Below are 18448 nucleotides of genomic sequence, written 5' to 3' on the forward strand. Positions count from 1 at the left end.
ATGAATGGGTGAGTATGGCAAGCTGGGCAAGTGCGTATGATGCCATCTTGGAAATCTGGGCTAGGGAGGATGCAAAACATTCCAAAGATGTTATGACAATTTCACAATATGAGGTCGACATAAAACTGACATTGTGAAAATTATGATGATTCCCGTTTTGTGTAAGAGCTGTTTGAAAAAATGGCTGTAACTTCAGCCTGTTCTGGTGGGATGGAGTTCTTGACCCAGATCATGACATCACAATATGATCTGATTATAATAGACCAATGACTTTTCATCTACCAATCAGAACGGTGTATGTAAATATCTTCAAATGTGTTTCCTAACACCCACACGATAAGACTGAGCATTTGAATGGCCAAAATAGGCTCAGTGAAATAAATTAAACAAAATATATGCTGGAGTTATTTTCATTGAATAAACACACAGTGATGATTTTAAAACACAATTTAAAGACCGCATTGGGACTTTAAGCATAGTTTACTAGTACACTAGTGATGGTCATTTTTGAGTCAGTGTTATTAAGTACACATGAGCTCTAGAATGGACCTTTTGGTTTGATTGTCAGTGAGGTTGTACAACAGATTTATTTTAGGATGAACTGCTTCGCCAGGTCTTGGGTAACTTGGTATGGCTTGAGTGTGAGCCCTTCAGCTGAGGTGAGCTCAGTACAGGATAATACTGTACCCTCATCATTATTATCATGTAACAGCTCTTCAGTACTCATCTCTGCAACCAAGGTTAACCCTATATATAGGTGGCCATGGTTGTATGAGGTCCAGCTTGGGAATTTACAATTTCCATGGGATCTTTAGTGACCACAGATGGTAAGGACACCCTTTTAACGTCCCATCCGAAAGAGGGCACCGCTACACAGGGAAATATCCCCAATCACTTCCCTGGGGGAGTGGGATATTATTTTTAGACCAGAGAAAAGAGTGCCTCCTACTGGCCCTCCAACAGCATCTGGTCTCCCACCCAGGGAACAACCAGGATCAACCCTGCTTAGCTTCAGAGGCAAGCCAGCAGCAGGATGCAGGGTGGTATGCCGCCAGAAAATACATACTTAGCTTCCAGTCAATGTCTCTATACCAAGTTGAGAGTCTCATCTTTCAGATACAATTGGAACTGATTTGATAGCCCATAGCGTTTCAAAGTGTCTCTTTTCAATCATTACTAATTTTGGGTAAAAAACTAATTATGTTGCTGCTTTTAGGGTTAAAGTGTGTTAAACCGTGTTCTGATGTTGAACAGGACCATTAAAGAAACAATGGTTAATATGTGTTATAATCATTGCATAGAAATGTGATGGCATGCCTTGTTTTCCTTACATGACTAATTGATGCTGTGTTTGACATTGCTTCTCCTTTGTCATTGCCTAGTGCTATGACAAGTTATCAAATGATCAGTACCGGATAAGCCCATGAGAGATTAATGTACACTATAAACCTGTGAAGAGTCAAGGGCATGAAGGAGTCCTTCACATCTACAATATGCTGTTACAATCCAGTGAGGTCATTAACAATTTGCATCCTGTTTCTTGTGAGTGCTGTGCTTGCATTGTGGTGTTGTGAGCACATAGGCTATGGCTAGCTGTAAAGCTTGATATATAATTTATAATTATCAAATAATAATTACTGATATACAATGTCTGACAGTAATAATGTTTGCCAAATCAACATGCATTGAGCGCATGCATAAACCCATTGCAATTTGGCTATGCAGTGCCATTTTCAGTATTCTGCATGTGTATGAAAAGTATAGATGAATGCATCAACAGTAAAATTCTAAATATATATTTGCATGATGTCACCTTGATGAAAAGTAATAAATCCTAACACATTCCTATTTCAATGAATAGGCTACTGCACATCTGGTAATACAAATTTATAGATCAAAGATACAATCTGTAATTGTAACAGCATGACCCTGCCACTTTGTTTGGTAAACTGATGGATGGAAAAGTAACCAATTTGACAAAAATTATCCCATTATTTGTTGTTCAACACCAGCACGACGTTAGAGAGACATGACATAGTGTTGACTACAGACTGCACTTCTCTCTCAATAAATTAACAACCGTGAGATATCGGCCCCTCCCCATTAAACAGGGATTTTTTGTAACAGTATTTTTATTGGAATTTCACAATTTTCACCCATATTAAGAGATACAACAACAGAGACAAAGCACACAGAAAAAAAACAAGAAAAACAGCACCCACTTACACATATCTACGCATATATATATATATATATATATATATATATATATATATATATATATATATATATATATATTACATACACACACCCATACATATACATACATACACTCATGCATATACACACATATACGCGGACGCACACACACCCATACATACGTACACCATTTTCCTCTTCCCTAAACGGGGATTTAACCGCGGGACCTCATCTAAGACCTGAAAAAGATTGTTATTTCCGCGGCTGCCGACACAGTAATCTGTCCAGTCTTCAACGTGTTTTTGGCAGGAGAGTCAGAGAATAGCTACCTACATCAACTACAGCAGCCTCGCAGGAAAGTCCAAGAGAAATCCGCTATGCCCGTGTAAACTGCTTCTAGGGTATATATAGGCCTATCTCATTCGTTCCAAAATCGGTCCATCAGTGCTTCTGAATTGAAGGATTGTAGCCACGTCCTATGATATAGTTTTTTATATATATATATACATTTTAAAAAAGGTAATTTCAGCAAGCAACTGTTTAGCCTAATTTCTAGGCTATTCTGCGCGTGGATGACATTCAGATTCTGAAAAAAGTCCATAACCCTACAACTAAATTCAAATAATGTATCTTATCTGTAAATCTATTTTTGAGGTTGTTTTACAATCAGAATCGTGTAAAATGTCATTTTTAACAGGCTAATTCGATTGATTGCGCAGGGGATGCAGCAGCCAATTTGGTCCCTCCGGCGGCTTTGTGTTTAGAGCCGTAGGAAAAAACACTGGGCCAGTTTTTAAACGTCTAACAATCTGATAAATGTCTTTAAAGTTTAAACGAGCCTGAAGTGATGATCAAAAGATTAAAACATATCTAAACGATGTTGTACGTCTTCTGAACTATGGATAGCAACACTTGAACACGGTATTCCGGAATGTATTTTCCTCTGGGGAAAATAGTATATTATATTCAGTTGTGTCTAGCCTAGGCTATTGCACGTGTCTGAAGCTATCATCTATGCTATGATGTGGTATTCTTCTAACATTGTATGCTCTGCTCTGCACTTGGATGATTTGATCTGGATATGCACATGAATCTGGATTACTGAATATGCACAATCATCTGGATTTACTCTATATGCACAATCATGTATACACACACACACACACACACTATAAATATATATATATAAAATGTAAGCGGTGCGTAACTGGCTGCGGGGAAGTCAGGCGCAGGAGAGCAGAAATGGGTAACAACTGGAGCACTTTAATAATGCACAAAACAAGCTGTACCCAGAACAACAAAATACGGGTAAAATAACCCCTGGCAAAATCAGACATAAGTGCACATGCCCATACAACAAACAATCTCACACAAAGACATGGGGGGAACAGAGGGTTAAATACACGACAAGTAATGAGGGAATAGAAACCAGGTGTGTGGGAAAACAAGACAAAACAAATAGAAAATTAAAGGTGGATCGGCGATGGCTAGAAGACCGGTGACACCGAACGCCCCCGAACAAGGAGAGGACCCGACTTCAGCGGAAGTCGTGACTATATACAGTGCCTTGCAAAAGTATTCGGCCCCCTTGAACTTTGCGACCTTTTGCCACATTTCAGGCTTCAAACATAAAGATATAAAACTGTATTTTTTTGTGAAGAATCAACAACAAGTGGGACACAATCATGAAGTGGAACGACATTTATTGGATATTTCAAACTCTTTTAACAAATCAAAAACTGAAAAATTGGGCGTGCAAAATTATTCAGCCCCCTTAAGTTAATACTTTGTAGCGCCACCTTTTGCTGCGATTACAGCTGTAAGTCGCTTGGGGTATGTCTCTATCAGTTTTGCACATCGAGAGACTGACATTTTTTCCCATTCCTCCTTGCAAAACAGCTCGAGCTCAGTGAGGTTGGATGGAGAGCATTTGTGAACAGCAGTTTTCAGTTCTTTCCACAGATTCTCGATTGGATTCAGGTCTGGACTTTGACTTGGCCATTCTAACACCTGGATATGTTTATTTTTGAACCATTCCATTGTAGATTTTGCTTTATGTTTTGGATCATTGTCTTGTTGGAAGACAAATCTCCGTGCCGGTCTCAGGTCTTTTGCAGACTCCATCAGGTTTTCTTCCAGAATGGTCCTGTATTTGGCTCCATCCATCTTCCCATCAATTTTAACCATCTTCCCTGTCCCTGCTGAAGAAAAGCAGGCCCAAACCATGATGCTGCCACCACCATGTTTGACAGTGGGGATGGTGTGTTCATCTGTGTTGCTTTTACGCCAAACATAACGTTTTGCATTGTTGCCAAAAAGTTCAATTTTGGTTTCATCTGACCAGAGCACCTTCTTCCACATGTTTGATGTGTCTCCCAGGTGGCTTGTGGCAAACTTTAAACAACACTTTTTATGGATATCTTTAAGAAATGGCTTTCTTCTTGCCACTCTTCCATAAAGGACAGATTTGTGTAATATACGACTGATTGTTGTCCTATGGACAGAGTCTCCCACCTCAGCTGTAGATCTCTGCAGTTCATCCAGAGTGATCATGGGCCTCTTGGCTGCATCTCTGATCAGTCTTCTCCTTGTATGAGCTGAAAGTTTAGAGGGACGGCCAGGTCTTGGTAGATTTGCAGTGGTCTGATACTCCTTCCATTTCAATATTATCGCTTGCACAGTGCTCCTTGGGATGTTTAAAGCTTGGGAAATCTTTTTGTATCCAAATCCGGCTTTAAACTTCTTCACAACAGTATCTCGGACCTGCCTGGTGTGTTCCTTGTTCTTCATGATGCTCTCTGCGCTTTTAACGGACCTCTGAGACTATCACAGTGCAGGTGCATTTATACGGAGACTTGATTACACACAGGTGGATTGTATTTATCATCATTAGTCATTTAGGTCAACATTGGATCATTCAGAGATCCTCACTGAACTTCTGGAGAGAGTTTGCTGCACTGAAAGTAAAGGGGCTGAATAATTTTGCACGCCCAATTTTTCAGTTTTTGATTTGTTAAAAAAGTTTGAAATATCCAATAAATGTCGTTCCACTTCATGATTGTGTCCCACTTGTTGTTGATTCTTCACAAAAAAAATACAGTTTTATATCTTTATGTTTGAAGCCTGAAATGTGCCAAAAGGTCGCAAAGTTCAAGGGGGCCGAATACTTTCGCAAGGCACTGTACCTGCTGAGGTGATAATGGCTGTTCTCTTGGGGAGGCTGTGTCTTGAAGATTTTGATTAACTTCTTAATTTAGCTTTTTGAACATGTTGAAGTGTATCATCTTCCTGGCTTGATGGTGTCATGTCCAATACAGCTTTTAGCTGTTTCTCTCTTCTGTAATACCTTTTTGAGTTTTCCTGTCACTCTTTTCTTCTTTTCATGTTGCTTCTTTGTCAGATCTAGAGTCTTCTTATATATACACACACACACACAGTGCCGTGAAAAGGTATTTGCCCCCTTTCTAATTTTCTTTACTTTTACTTTTTTTTATACTGAATATTATCAGATCTTCATCTTTTGATATTTTGGCCAGCAGCATACCACACCCTGCATACCACTGCTGGCTTACTTCTGAAGCTAAGCAGGGTTGGTCCTGGTCAGTTCCTGGATGGGAGACCAGATGCTGCTGGAAGTGGTGTTGGATGGCCAGTAGGAGGCACTCTTTCCTCTGGTAAAAAAACAACAACAACAAATTATTCCAATGCCCCAGGGCAGTGATTGGGGACACTGCCCTGTGTAGGGTGCTGTCTTTTGGATGGGACATTAAACGGGTGTCCTGACTCTCTGAGGTCATTAAAGATCCCGTGGCACTTATCGTAAGAGTAGGGGTGTTAACCCCAGTGTCCTGGCTAAATTCCCAATCTGGCCCTCAAACCATCACGGTCACCTAATAATCCCCAGTTTACAATTGGCTCATTCATCCCCCTCCTCTCCCCTGTAACTATTTTCCAGGTCGTTGCTGCAAATGAGAATGTGTTCTCAGTCAATTTACCTGGTAAAATAACGGATAAATAAAATCCAAAACCTAATATTAGATAAAGGGAACCAGCAGCAATAGAGGACTATTTTTTTATAATCTGAAAACACATATATGTTATTTGCCCCTCTTATACTTTCCACCTAATCTCCCTCTTCAAAAATACTGCTTTAAAGCAGATAGATATTGCAATGTTATTAAAGTAACTAATCCAATGTTATAAAATCAGATAGCTAATACAATGTTTTTAAAGAAGCTAACTAATCCAATGTTATTAAATCAGATAGATAATCCAAGGTTATTAATCAGCTAGCTAATCCAATGTTATTAAAGCAGCTAGCTAATTAGATGTTATTAAATCAGCTAGCTAGTCCAATGATATTAAATCAGTTTGCTAATCCAATGTTATTAAATCAGATACTGTTGAAGTCGGAAGTTTACATACACTTAGGTTGGAGTCATTAAGACTCGTTTTTCAACCACTCCACACATTTCTTGTTAACAAACTATAGTTTTGGCAAGTTGGTTAGGACATTTACTTTGTGCATGACACAAGTAATTTTTCCAACAATTGTTTACAGATTATTTCACTTATAATTCACTGTATCACAATTCCAGTGGGTCAGAAGTTTACATACACTAAGTTGACTGTGCCTTTAAACAGCTTGGAAAATTCCAGAAAATGATTTCATGGCTTTAGAAGCTTCTGATAGGCTAATTGACATCCTTTGAGTCAATTGGAGGTGTAACTGTGGATGTATTTCAAGGCCTACCTTCAAACTCAGTGCCTCTTTGCTTGACATCATGGGAAAATCAAAAGAAATCAGCCAAGACCTCAGAAAAAAAGTCTGGTTCATCCTTGGGAGCAATTTCCAAATGCCTGAAGGTACCACGTTCATCTGTACAAACAATAGTACGCAAGTATAAACACCATGGGACCACGCAGCCGTCATACCGCTCAGGAAGGAGACACGTTCTGTCTCCTAGAGATGAACGTACTTTGGTGTGAAAAGTGCAAATCAATCCCAGAACAACAGCAAAGGACCTTGTGAAGATGCTGGAGGAAACGGGTACCAAAGTATCTATATCTACAGTAACATGAGTCCTATATCGACATAACCTGAAAGGCCGCTCAGCAAGGAAGCTCCAAAACCGCCATAAAAAAGACAGACTACGGTTTGCAATCGCACATCTGTACAAAGATCGTACTTTCTGGAGAAATGTCCTCTGTTCTGATTAAACAAAAATATAACTGTTTGGTCATAATGACCATCGTTATGTTTGGAGGAAAAGGGGGAGGCTTGCAAGCCGAAGAACACCATCCCAACCGTGAAGCATGGGGGTGTCAGCATTGTACTGTGGTGGTGCTTTGCTGCAGGAGGGACTGGTGTACTTCACAAAATAGATAGCACCATGAGGAAGAAAAATTATGTGGATATATTGAAGCCACATCTCAAGACATCAGTCAGGAAGTTAAAGCTTGGTCGCAAATGGGTCTTCCAAATGGACAATGACCCCAAGCATACTTCCAAAGTTGTGGCAAAATGGCTTATGGACAACAAAGTCAAGGTATTGGAGTGGCCATCACAAAGCCCTGACCTCAATCTTATAGAAAAGTTGTCGGCAGAATTGAAAAGGCGTGTGCGAACAAGGAGATCCACAAACCTGACTCAGTTACACCAGCTCTGTCAGGAGGAATGGGCCGAAATTCACCCAATTTATTGTGGGAAGCTTGTGGAAGGCTACACAAAACGTTTGACCCCAGTTGGTGTACTTTTGTCCTTTCTTCTCATGTGGTATGGATGAAAAGGTCCCCACATGAGCGCTACATGCAGCGTGTTATCCCTCTTTCCCACCCCACTTCCCTCCTCTCCCAACCCCAAAATAGTTGACTTGGAGCACAGCTAGCGAGACAGACTTCCTATTCAGGCAAAAGAGCGTGGCACAGAACCCAGAAATATGGGTCAACGGTCCCCGAACAGTCTCCCAGTTTCTTCACAGTTACATACATGCCAGTTCAGAGCCACTACTAAAACAGAGTCTGTGTAGAGTTTGTGGAGCTCTCCTCTTACACGTAAGGGTTTTTCTGACAGCATAATTGCAGCCACATTATGCAACATTACCTCTAGGGAGTTTATCATTGCCAAGAACCAGTGAGAAGGGAAAGGTTGAATTTACTGTGCACATAGCATGAGAATAAAGAACATGAGTGTGCATCTCAGGATTCCAGATAGCAATGTGTGACAACGCAATTTTACAGTGGACTTTATCCCTTCGGTCTGACTGGCAGTCACATTTTGAAGAATGTCAGTGGGTCTGGAGTGTGAAAAAGCCTTTTCAACAGTCACCCAGGTCTGACAATATGTTCTGTATTTTATTATCGCCATCAGTGCCCCAACACATGGCCCTCTGTGACGAGTGATAGGGAACAGACTATTTCACAACAGATCCAGACGACTGCCTTCCTCCTCTTGTCCTCCTTTTGGAAATCATGTCAAAGGGCATGGTTCTTCACACACATCCAACGTAACCTCATCGACTTATCATCAATGTCAATATATACACCCATTTATTGTGGACACCCATACACCCTTACACAAAGCTATCTGTACAATTTTGTTTGATTAGGAATGAACCGAATCCTGCAGCTGGGGCTTTCCAACCAATAAAGGGGTAGCCACAGAGATAATTTGATTGATCTTTATGGGGGAGGTACTTAACATCAAATAATTATCATTGGATACAAGTCAACCTCTCCTGATGGTGTTTAATGTACAAGACACTTGACACAAACCACCCAACCACACATGATGGTCAATGTTCAGCAACCAGACACTGGACACAAACCAATCAACCAAATGCACATGATGGTCAATGTTCAGCAACATGTGTAGTGTTAGTCTAAGCACCCTTTATTATTCATTGTGGAGTTGTCAATTCCAGAATATAAAAGAATAGTAGGCAATACAAGGTTCACTCTTATGATGAACTATTTGCCTAGTTCAACTTCAAAAGTTTTGCAGGTAGATGAGACCCACAAAAGAGGGTCAGGACTTTCACCGTTGACATAATTGAACTAAATTTTTTTCTGATGACATGTCAGTGTAGAACTAACAGGCCACACTCATAGCAGTGTTTAAAAGCAGCAAGATCAATGAGTTTCTGTAGTTGTATTACGTAGCATCATACACTGTCAAGCTGACACTCAGGGCTTAGTGATGACTGCTTTTCACGTGATAAGACTGCAGTAATACAGTAGCCTATTCAGCACTACTACACTTAATAAAGATGCAGTCCGGGATCTTAAGTACTTACAAATTTGTAACATATCATACAAATTGGAATTCATAGCATATCATATTTTGCGGGATGTAGCATATCATATGAAATGGATGACGAAGTACACAATTGTGCACAATTTTCAGAGACCCCTTTTGCCTCGTGAGCGCTAGTTTCAAAACTACTAGCTGAAATGATACAAACCTCTAGAGCATCACTTTAACTTGTCCAACCACACCATTGCATCTATGTTGCATGACCCAAACACATGTGACTCACGTGATATTACTTGCACAATATATTTTGGCAAGATGGAGGTTTTCGATGACCTTGCCTTTGTACCCACTCCTGGCTGTTTCTAAAACATCACTGGACAAATGCCAATTGCACCAGACATTGAAGACATTGCCTCAAAGCAGTTGCCTCCACCACTGCACTTGCTCTAAACACCCATCGTCATGAATATTCATCATTTGACACTATGTGGGAGTTGACATGGATCCCATTGTGTATAAAACCCAGCACATCTCATTGCATCTTCGTTTGTGGATGCTCGAACTAACACGAAATCTTAGGAAATCATTTAACAGGTTCCTATACAAGTAAGTATATAAAAATATTTTCTGCTCTTTTCTGTGGACTCTTCATTCAATCTAATTTAGAATTATACAGTGAAATCTACATGGTCAGAATATTATTTGATATATTTTCACTGATATATTACTTAATGCATTATGATGATCATAAAAGGATCGGTGGTCATTACTAATCATTTAGCAAATTAGTTATTTTTTCTTTGCAGAGCCATTGAATAGCCTATTAATTATTAAATGTAATTTTTTTCTCCATAGACTCAACTTAAGACAATGGAGACTATGAACGAGATCATTCCTTTCGCTAAAGAGATCCTGAGCCAGAGGCCCAGTCGGGGCATGATGAAGGTGTACCTGCTGGGTTCTACCCTGGCATTGTTTGGAGTGGTCGGTGGGCTGGTGGAAACGGTCTGCATGCCATTTTGTGATCAGGAGCCATTAGACGAAGAAATGATCAAGCTGATCACAGAGGAGAAGAAGAGGCAAATGCTGGAGCCAGAGATAATCACTGACGAGCCTGATGTTGTGGATGAGTTGCAAACAGAGATTGATGCTAAGAAGCCACTGGAAAGTCGTCAGAGGAGGGCGTCTATCAGGTCACATGCCTGTTGAAGATGCACTGCAACTCCTTCTCATGTTGATTGAACTCTACACACACTAATGAAACCAACACGTAGAACACAAAATGTTGTGAAATAAGCTAAATCCACCTGGCAATCAAAAGGGATTGCACTTGGTGATTTTATCATGATAATTTGGCCATGTTTAGGGACACCTTGACGTATTAGCAATGAGAAGAGAAGAGACTGGATGGATGGATGGATGGATGGATGGACCGATGCAACAACAGGCTACAGTTATGACTGGCTGCTGGGCAGCAGAAGCTTTATGACTGATTGAGAATTTGTATTTTCTTTTGGCGACCTAATAAACCTATTTTATGTTACCACTGGGTCATGATGTGTTTCATGTCAAACAGTGTTTTGAGTAACCTAAGGTAACCTGTCCAATAATGTATATATATACCCTAGATGACTGACAGGGGGCTCTGTTTTAAGGCCACTGCGCAGGCATTTTTGTACTCCTCCACTAGTGTAAAAAAGTAATAGAAATGCATTTATAAATGTCTACATTCATTTTTGCCAAGTATATTCTATTACAGACACCTTCATGCATACTTATTTAAACTGAACATAAATAAATAAAAATATTTAAAAAATCTTAAGGTAAAACATTTTAGAGGTCCAATGTTACTGTTCCCACTACAAGAAAGAAATACATAAAAACATGTCATTCTGTCCTTGAAACATTTAATTTAAATATTGTAAAATTCCACCCATTCCATTGAAGGACTGCTCCTTCTGAGGTGTACAAATATGGAGGTCAGTGGCTTCAAAGCCTATCATTGGCCAATACATAGCATCAGCAATCCAATGTTTATATACTATAGGTTTCAGAGAGGACACACATTTTGAAAAGGGACAGGAACGCTGAAGGAGGTGTAGTATATGGCCAATAAGAGGGCTTTTCTTACGCACGACGCAACGCGGATTGCCTGGACAGAGCCCTTAGTCGTGGTATATTGACAATATGTCACAACCCCAGAGGTGACTAAATGCTATTATAAACTGGTGACCAACGTAATTAGAGCAGTAAAAATAAATGTTTTGTCATACGCGTGATACACCACGGCTGCCAGTCAACATTCAGGGCTAGAACCACCCAGTTTATAATTGCTTTTAGACAGTTCATGCAGTAGGTGGCAGCAAATCTATTTTATAAGCAGAAACTGCCTGTCCTGCCGGAAATTACGTCAATGTTGTTTTTCTGGCTGTACCTACCTAGCTACAGTAACGTTAGCTAGATAATTTATTAGTTAGTCAGAAAGGCGTAACTTTGTGTAACTGTAGCTTTTTGATAGCAAATAATCCCCATATACCGTGCAGATGGCAGACCCTGCGGTGATGGCGGGTGGATTCAGTGCTGTAGTAGGGGTAAATAAAATATTTTGTCATAGCTATGTAACGCCGTTAGCTAACTAGCAAATTAAGAGACGCTATAATTTTTTTGGGGGGGGGCTCATCAAATGAAAGTCATTCACTAGCTAACGTTACGTTTAAACGAATGTTGTAGGTGGCTGACTTGCTGTTTTATAACCTGGCGTTGACGTCAACAATGCTGACTATTGTAGTTTGCTATCCCTGAGTGAAAGGGTTTTCTCACCCACCACATGTTTGTTTTACAGCGTTCAGGGGGTGGTAAAGCTACGTCCAGTCCGGCAGAGAACTACCAGCTTGCCCGGCGTCGCACCCTCCAAGTGGTGGTGAGCTCGCTGCTGACAGAGTGTGGGTTCGAAAGCGCAGAGAAGGCGGCCGTGGAATCACTCACTGAGATGATCCAGAGCTGTATGCAACCATTGTTTTGTTGTTATTGAAAATGTTATACATGTTTTCAGTTTGGGATTAAACTAACAATAACCCTTTGCTGGCTTGAATTAAACAACAAACCATGTCAAGTGACTAGGATTTTTAAGAAATAATCACAAATGTCTGTATTACTGACCATTAATTTGTGTCTATTCCCTATGCTTTTTGAGACATATCTGAAGTGGGACGTTGTGCCAAGGCGTACTGTGAACACACAGCCAGAATCACGCCCACCCTTTCTGACACTGTGGTCACACTCATTGAAATGGGTGAGTTTAACTTCAGGAAAGATGCTAAAGAATTGCAGCTTGAAAATGAAATCTCTATTTAATTTGCCTTCATCAACTTATCTCTCATGTATCACCACAGGTTTCAATGTGAACACTTTGCCAGTGTATGCCAAGAGATCACAGAGGATGGTTATAACTGCCCGTGAGTATGTCTTTACTGTTAGAGAGAGGCCTCTCGAGTGGTGCAGCGGTCTAAGGAACTTCAGTGCTAGAGCCGTCGCTACTGACCCTGGTTCGTTCCCAGGCTGTGTCACAACCGGCAGTGATTGGGATTCCCTTAGGGTGGCACACAATTGGCCGAGCGTCTTCCGGGTTAGAGGAGGGTTTGGCCGGGGGGGTAGGCCGTCATTGTTAATAAGAGTTTATTGTTAACTGACTTGCCTAGTTGAATAAAAAATAAATAAAAAAACATTAGAATACGATATGTGAAAAAAATAGAAAATAAGTGTTCACTTCATGTTATTCATGGAGTGCCATTGTTACAACTATGAAACAGAAAGCATATGTGTTGGAACACAGTAAGTTTATTTTTATAACGCCCAAAAAATACCCCAAACACCAGAACGCACAGTCAAAATACATGCGGTGAAAACATCAGTAGCTTAAACACCATTATAAGTGCCAAGTGGCCTTAAATAAATAGTGACACTCGACACAAGCAATAATAGCATTATAATGAATGTATGATATGACAGCAGTCAAATAGTCAATTATTGTCAACTCGTGCTTATATTGTGTGCATTTCTATGCAATGGCAAAAGTTAGATTCCTAACATGGCGACGGAAGAAATTACAGCAGTTTTACGGGCGCCCAACCAATTGTGCTATTATGTGATTATTTTTTTGTGTTATTTGTAACTCCGGTAAGACGAGGGGGGGCGGGCTGTGCATATTTGTAAACAACAGCTGGTGCAGGAAATCTAAGGAATTCTCTAGATTTTGCTCACCTGAAGTAGAGTATATTGTGATAAATTGCAGGCCACACTACTTACCTAGAGATCTTTCAGCTATATTTTTCGTGGCTGTTTAGTTACCACCACAGACATGCTGGCACTAAGACAGCACTCAGTCAGCTGTATAAGGAAATAAGCAAACTGGAAACCACTCACCCCTAGTGGCCGGAGACTTTAATAGGTAGCAACACATCTGCCACCACCACTACCACTACCCACCCCTCTTTTACGCTACTGCTACCCTCTATTCATCATATATGCATAGTCACTTTACCATATTTACATGTAAATACTAACTCAATCAGCCTGACTAACCGGTGTCTGTATATAGCCTCGCTACTGTTATTTTTCACTGTCTTTTTACTGTCGTTTTATTTCTTTACTTACCTATTGTTCACCTAATACCTTTTTTGCACTATTGGTTAGAGCCTGTAAGTAAGCATTGTTGTATTCGGTGCACGTGACAAATAAACTTTGATTTGATTTAGTTGTTATCCCTTGTCCTAACTGTTGACATCATTTTTGTAACTTTTGCTTGACATACCTTTTTTGTAATTTAGCAGACGCTCTTATCCAGAGCGACTTACAGTAGTGAGTGCATACATTTTTGTACTGGTCCCCCGTGGGAATTGAACCTACAACCCTGGCGTTGCAAGCGCCATACTCTACCACATGAGCTACACAGGACCTTTCTTTGGTTGTAGTGTGTAATCGTCTCCGTTTTTCTCTTTATTGTGTTCCAATAGTTTTGTCGTTCTTCAGCACCGTTGTAACAACAGCTGTGCTGGTGCTTTAAAAGTTAACTTTAAGAGGACTGAGATCAGTTATTTAAAGAAGACTGTGAACACCCTTGGACTAGAACTGAGCACAGAACACAATAACACTATAGAGCACTAGTGACTGGTCCTAGAATGAAAGTAATTGTGATGCCTAGTTGCCTACCTGACAATTTGTGTGTATTTTTCAGCTCCAGTAACAAATGCTCCTGTGATCCCGAAGGCCTTGATCGCTGGACAGAAACGCACTCATCCCTCCCACATACCCAGCCACTTCCCTGAGTTCCCTGATCCCCACACCTACATCAAAACTCCAGTGAGTTAACCACACTTCTTAGTTTTCCCAGCCAGAAACATCTTAGTATTAATACGCTTTTACACTTTTTCCAGTAGTCTAGTGAAAAGATTTGAAAGATGAGTGAGTTTCCTCCCTGTTGTCTTTCTGTCACAGACGTTTCGGGAGCCTGTGTCAGATTACCAGGTGGTGCGAGAGAAGGCAGCCTCTCAGAGGAGAGACGTGGAGCGAGCTCTCACACGCTTCATGGCCAAGACCGGAGAAACACAGAGCCTTTTCAAGGATGACATCACTGCCTTTCCTTGTGAGTGCGCGCTCGTCGTTGTGGTCACACGTGATTCTATTTCTGTTATATGTTTCCCTTCATTCTTTCTCAATCTGTAAAAAAAAGTTTTGAGTTCCCACTAATCTCATTTCTTAATACAGACAGTGTTATGTGCCTGTGTTTGCATTGGTAATATAACTTGTGCCTTTGTTATTGTGATTGCCAGTGATCGCAGCGCGGCCCAGCTCCATCCCGTATCTCAGTGCCCTACTGCCTTCAGAACTGGAGCTGCAGACTTTGGAGGAGACGGACTCCTCTGAACAGGATGACCAGACCGACAGCGAGAACACGCCAGGCAACAACCTCAATGTGAGTCGGGAACAAGGGCCAAGGGAAATATTTAACCCAGAGTTATATTATCTGCAGTTCAATGTGGTTACGCCTATACAGAATTAACCTTTCATGAGGAAAACCAAGGAACACCTGCTTTCCCTGACAGACTGCCCAGGTGAATCCAGGAAAAAGCTATGATTCCTTATTGATGTCACTTGTTAAAACCACTTCAATCCGTGTAGATGAAGGGGTGGAGACCGGTTAAAGAAGGATGTTTAAGCTTTGAGACATGGATTGTGTATGTATGCCATTCAGAGGGTGAATGGGCAAGATTTAAGTGCCTTTGAATGGGGTATGGTAGTAGGTGCCAGGTGTACCAGTTTGTGTCAAGAACTGCAACGCTGCCGGGTTTTTCATGCTCAACAGTTTCCCGAGTGTATCGAGTGGTCCACCACCCAAAGGACATCCAGCCAACTTGTCACAACTGTGAGAAGCATTGTAGTCAACATTGGTCATTATCCCTGTGGAACGCTTTTGAAACCTCCAATGAATTAAAGCTGCTCTAAAGGCAAAAGGGGTGGGGGGGTGCAACTCAATATTAGAAAGGTGTTCCTAATGTTTGGTATACACAATGTATATTCAACTGTAGCTGGTGTTGATTGCTACATCCTTATTGGGATGACACTGTTAGTATCCATCTCTAATATGGAGTCCATGGCAAGGCTAGTTAATAATTAGTTTATATTTTTTAAATTATGTTCATTTTCCTCATCTATACCTTTATTAAAATTTAGGATGATCCTGGAGCTGATAAGGAGAATTCCATGCTGCCCCCTGGGGGTGTGGTTCCCTCAGTGAAGGCCAGTGAAGAAAACATGATTGACAATCCATACCTGAGGCCGGTCAAGAAACCCAAAGTGAGGAGGAAGAAGTGAACGTTTACTACACTTAGCTACTAATTCGGACTTCTATCTGTCAGACACAACAAAGGGTCAATTGTAAGAAGCAGTTAACGGTTCTGTGCCTCTGTGAGAAGTGGACCCACGTGGACATCTGGAGTGAGGGACTCTCACCTGAACTTTCTACAGGGCAAATACTGCTCAATATGACTTTCTTCACTAGTTACATTCATGAGAAAACAAACATTTTGCTATTCATTTTTTTTCCTTCAGATTTGTGGAGTGGTTCTGTCGTGAAAGAAAATATGTAACATTTCCAAATTATGAGTTCAGTCATTGATAAATAATGAGTAGGAAATCAATGTTTTGATTTGTATTTTAACATGAAAACCTTTAATTTACCCAAATGATACATTTTAGCCAATCACCAAATACACAAGGACAAAAATCCGGCAACTTTGTCTACTTTGTATACCTGGAGAGAATGGTGAATATCTAGATTAAAGCGGATATATAAAAACACTTTATTTATGCTTGTATCAGGTTGACCCCCTGCAGAGTCAGGAGTACAACAACTGTAGATATGTCCTTTGCTTGGCAAAGTCCTTGTCACAAAGCAGCTATGTAAGACAAACATGCAATGGCATTAGATGTTATTGCTGAAGATACATTTACAAGAATCTCTGTATTACTTTGTATAGTAATGCAAAGTAAAATAACACACCTCTGTCCTCAAGGCTTTCCTCTTGAGTCGGGGGCAGTCTACCCCAGTCTGAGGAGCCAAAGTTCATAGGCCAAAACACCTTCCGGCTCTGAGTAGTATCATGAGCATATGCCCCGGGGCTGCATCATGAAAAACAGCTGTTAGTGGTCAATCTATTTGAAGGTTGATACATGCAATGCATTTATACAATAGATAATCAGTGTTTTCCTATCATGGACAGTTTGGAGAGTGCCATTGCCAATAACCACACACTCACCCTGGGTTGGAGTCAGCTGTAACAGGCTTGGTCCTGAACCTATTTGTGGTGTAGTTGAAGGGGGTTCTGCCAAGAGGGTACTTTACACCAGGTTCTGTCCTGCTGATACTTCCGAGGGGAAGGAGTGATTATCTGGGTGGTGGGAAGAAAACACATAAGGGTATTCAGAGACCTGAAAATGTACGGAAAGTAGAGGTTACAATCTGCATCACTCTCAGGTCTCTTCTGTACATCATACAGAATGGTAGCAACTTGATGGGACAATGACCAACATGAAACGCTTCACAATAAAATGTATTTTGTATTATTTTAACTGGCAGTTTGAGTAGCTTCTGCAATGCATTAGGTATTACAATGCTGAAAACAACCAAATTGGTTTATTTGAAAACAACAGTGTAACAGGTATAGTGGATAGAGGGTTGTTGAAAGAACATGACAGTATAGGATTGAGAAACTCACAACATGATTATCATAGCAGCTGGGGCCAGGTGTGGGGCTCCCTGAAATGACAGGTCGTTGCCCAGCCGGTTAGGTGCACAGTGCACAGGTCGGAAATGGCTTCCGCTCTTGGTCGCTGCCTAATGCGACGCTTCGCAGGGGAGCCATAAATTAAGTGATAAGCTCCGACATTTTTATTGATGCAAATAGATAATCACTGCGACATGCAATGTGGACTGATGCTAATAATTGTCCCTTCACCCTGCGCTGCCTTGTTTCTGTCTTTTGTTTACCTTCTTATCGGGTAACAATGGTAACCAGGTGAATGGATGCACGTAAATTATGCAAATTCTTGCCTGGGAACTTCATGTTGACACGATTGGCTGCTCTGTTCTCCACGTTCAATGAACGAGAATTAACTTGTGTTTATATTGCAATTTAATTGTGACCATAATGCAATATTCCTGTATATAATGACAATCAAAAATGTTTTTTTTTTTGGGAGACAAACGGGCCACACTGTCCAAACATTAAGCAGGGTGTGGGATTTTAAGGATAGTGTAAGAGGCCAATATTTTACAAAAGTGCATTTGGCAAGTATTAAGTATTATTCTAAAATTGATAAAATAGTTTTCCTCATCAATCTACACACAATACCCCAAATAATGACAAAGCAAAAACAGATTTTTAGATTTTATTGAAGGAAAAAAATTGATACCTTATCTACGTACAGTGCCTTGCG

General features: G+C 40.6%; 2 protein-coding genes across 3 annotated transcripts; both read left to right on the top strand.

Annotated features, from left to right (window-relative positions):
* Nucleotides 1–9949: 9949 nt before the first annotated feature.
* g0s2 (G0/G1 switch 2) lies at nucleotides 9950–10997 on the top strand. The gene is made up of 2 exons (XM_021616683.2): nucleotides 9950–10060; nucleotides 10310–10997. Exon 2 carries the CDS (start codon nucleotides 10325–10327, stop codon nucleotides 10661–10663), a length of 339 nt encoding a protein of 112 aa, XP_021472358.1. The 5' UTR covers nucleotides 9950–10060; nucleotides 10310–10324; the 3' UTR covers nucleotides 10664–10997.
* Nucleotides 10998–11849: 852 nt separating this feature from the next.
* On the top strand, nucleotides 11850–17581 carry LOC110532625 (transcription initiation factor TFIID subunit 8). 2 transcript variants are annotated; one of them, XM_021616687.2, is made up of 8 exons: nucleotides 11850–12045; nucleotides 12297–12456; nucleotides 12660–12746; nucleotides 12847–12909; nucleotides 14688–14812; nucleotides 14948–15095; nucleotides 15283–15425; nucleotides 16184–17581. In XM_021616687.2, the coding sequence occupies exons 1-8, from the start codon at nucleotides 11998–12000 to the stop codon at nucleotides 16322–16324; spliced, it is 915 nt and encodes a 304-aa protein (XP_021472362.1). In that variant the 5' UTR covers nucleotides 11850–11997; the 3' UTR covers nucleotides 16325–17581. The 2 variants fall into 2 exon arrangements, with proteins under 2 accessions (XP_021472362.1, XP_021472361.1); XM_021616686.2 differs by having other exon boundaries at nucleotides 11851–12045; nucleotides 12648–12746.
* The last annotated feature ends 867 nt before the right edge of the window (nucleotides 17582–18448 follow it).

The sequence above is a fragment of the Oncorhynchus mykiss genome, chromosome 9, assembly GCF_013265735.2.
Source record: "Oncorhynchus mykiss isolate Arlee chromosome 9, USDA_OmykA_1.1, whole genome shotgun sequence".
Classification (NCBI taxonomy): domain Eukaryota; kingdom Metazoa; phylum Chordata; class Actinopteri; order Salmoniformes; family Salmonidae; genus Oncorhynchus; species Oncorhynchus mykiss.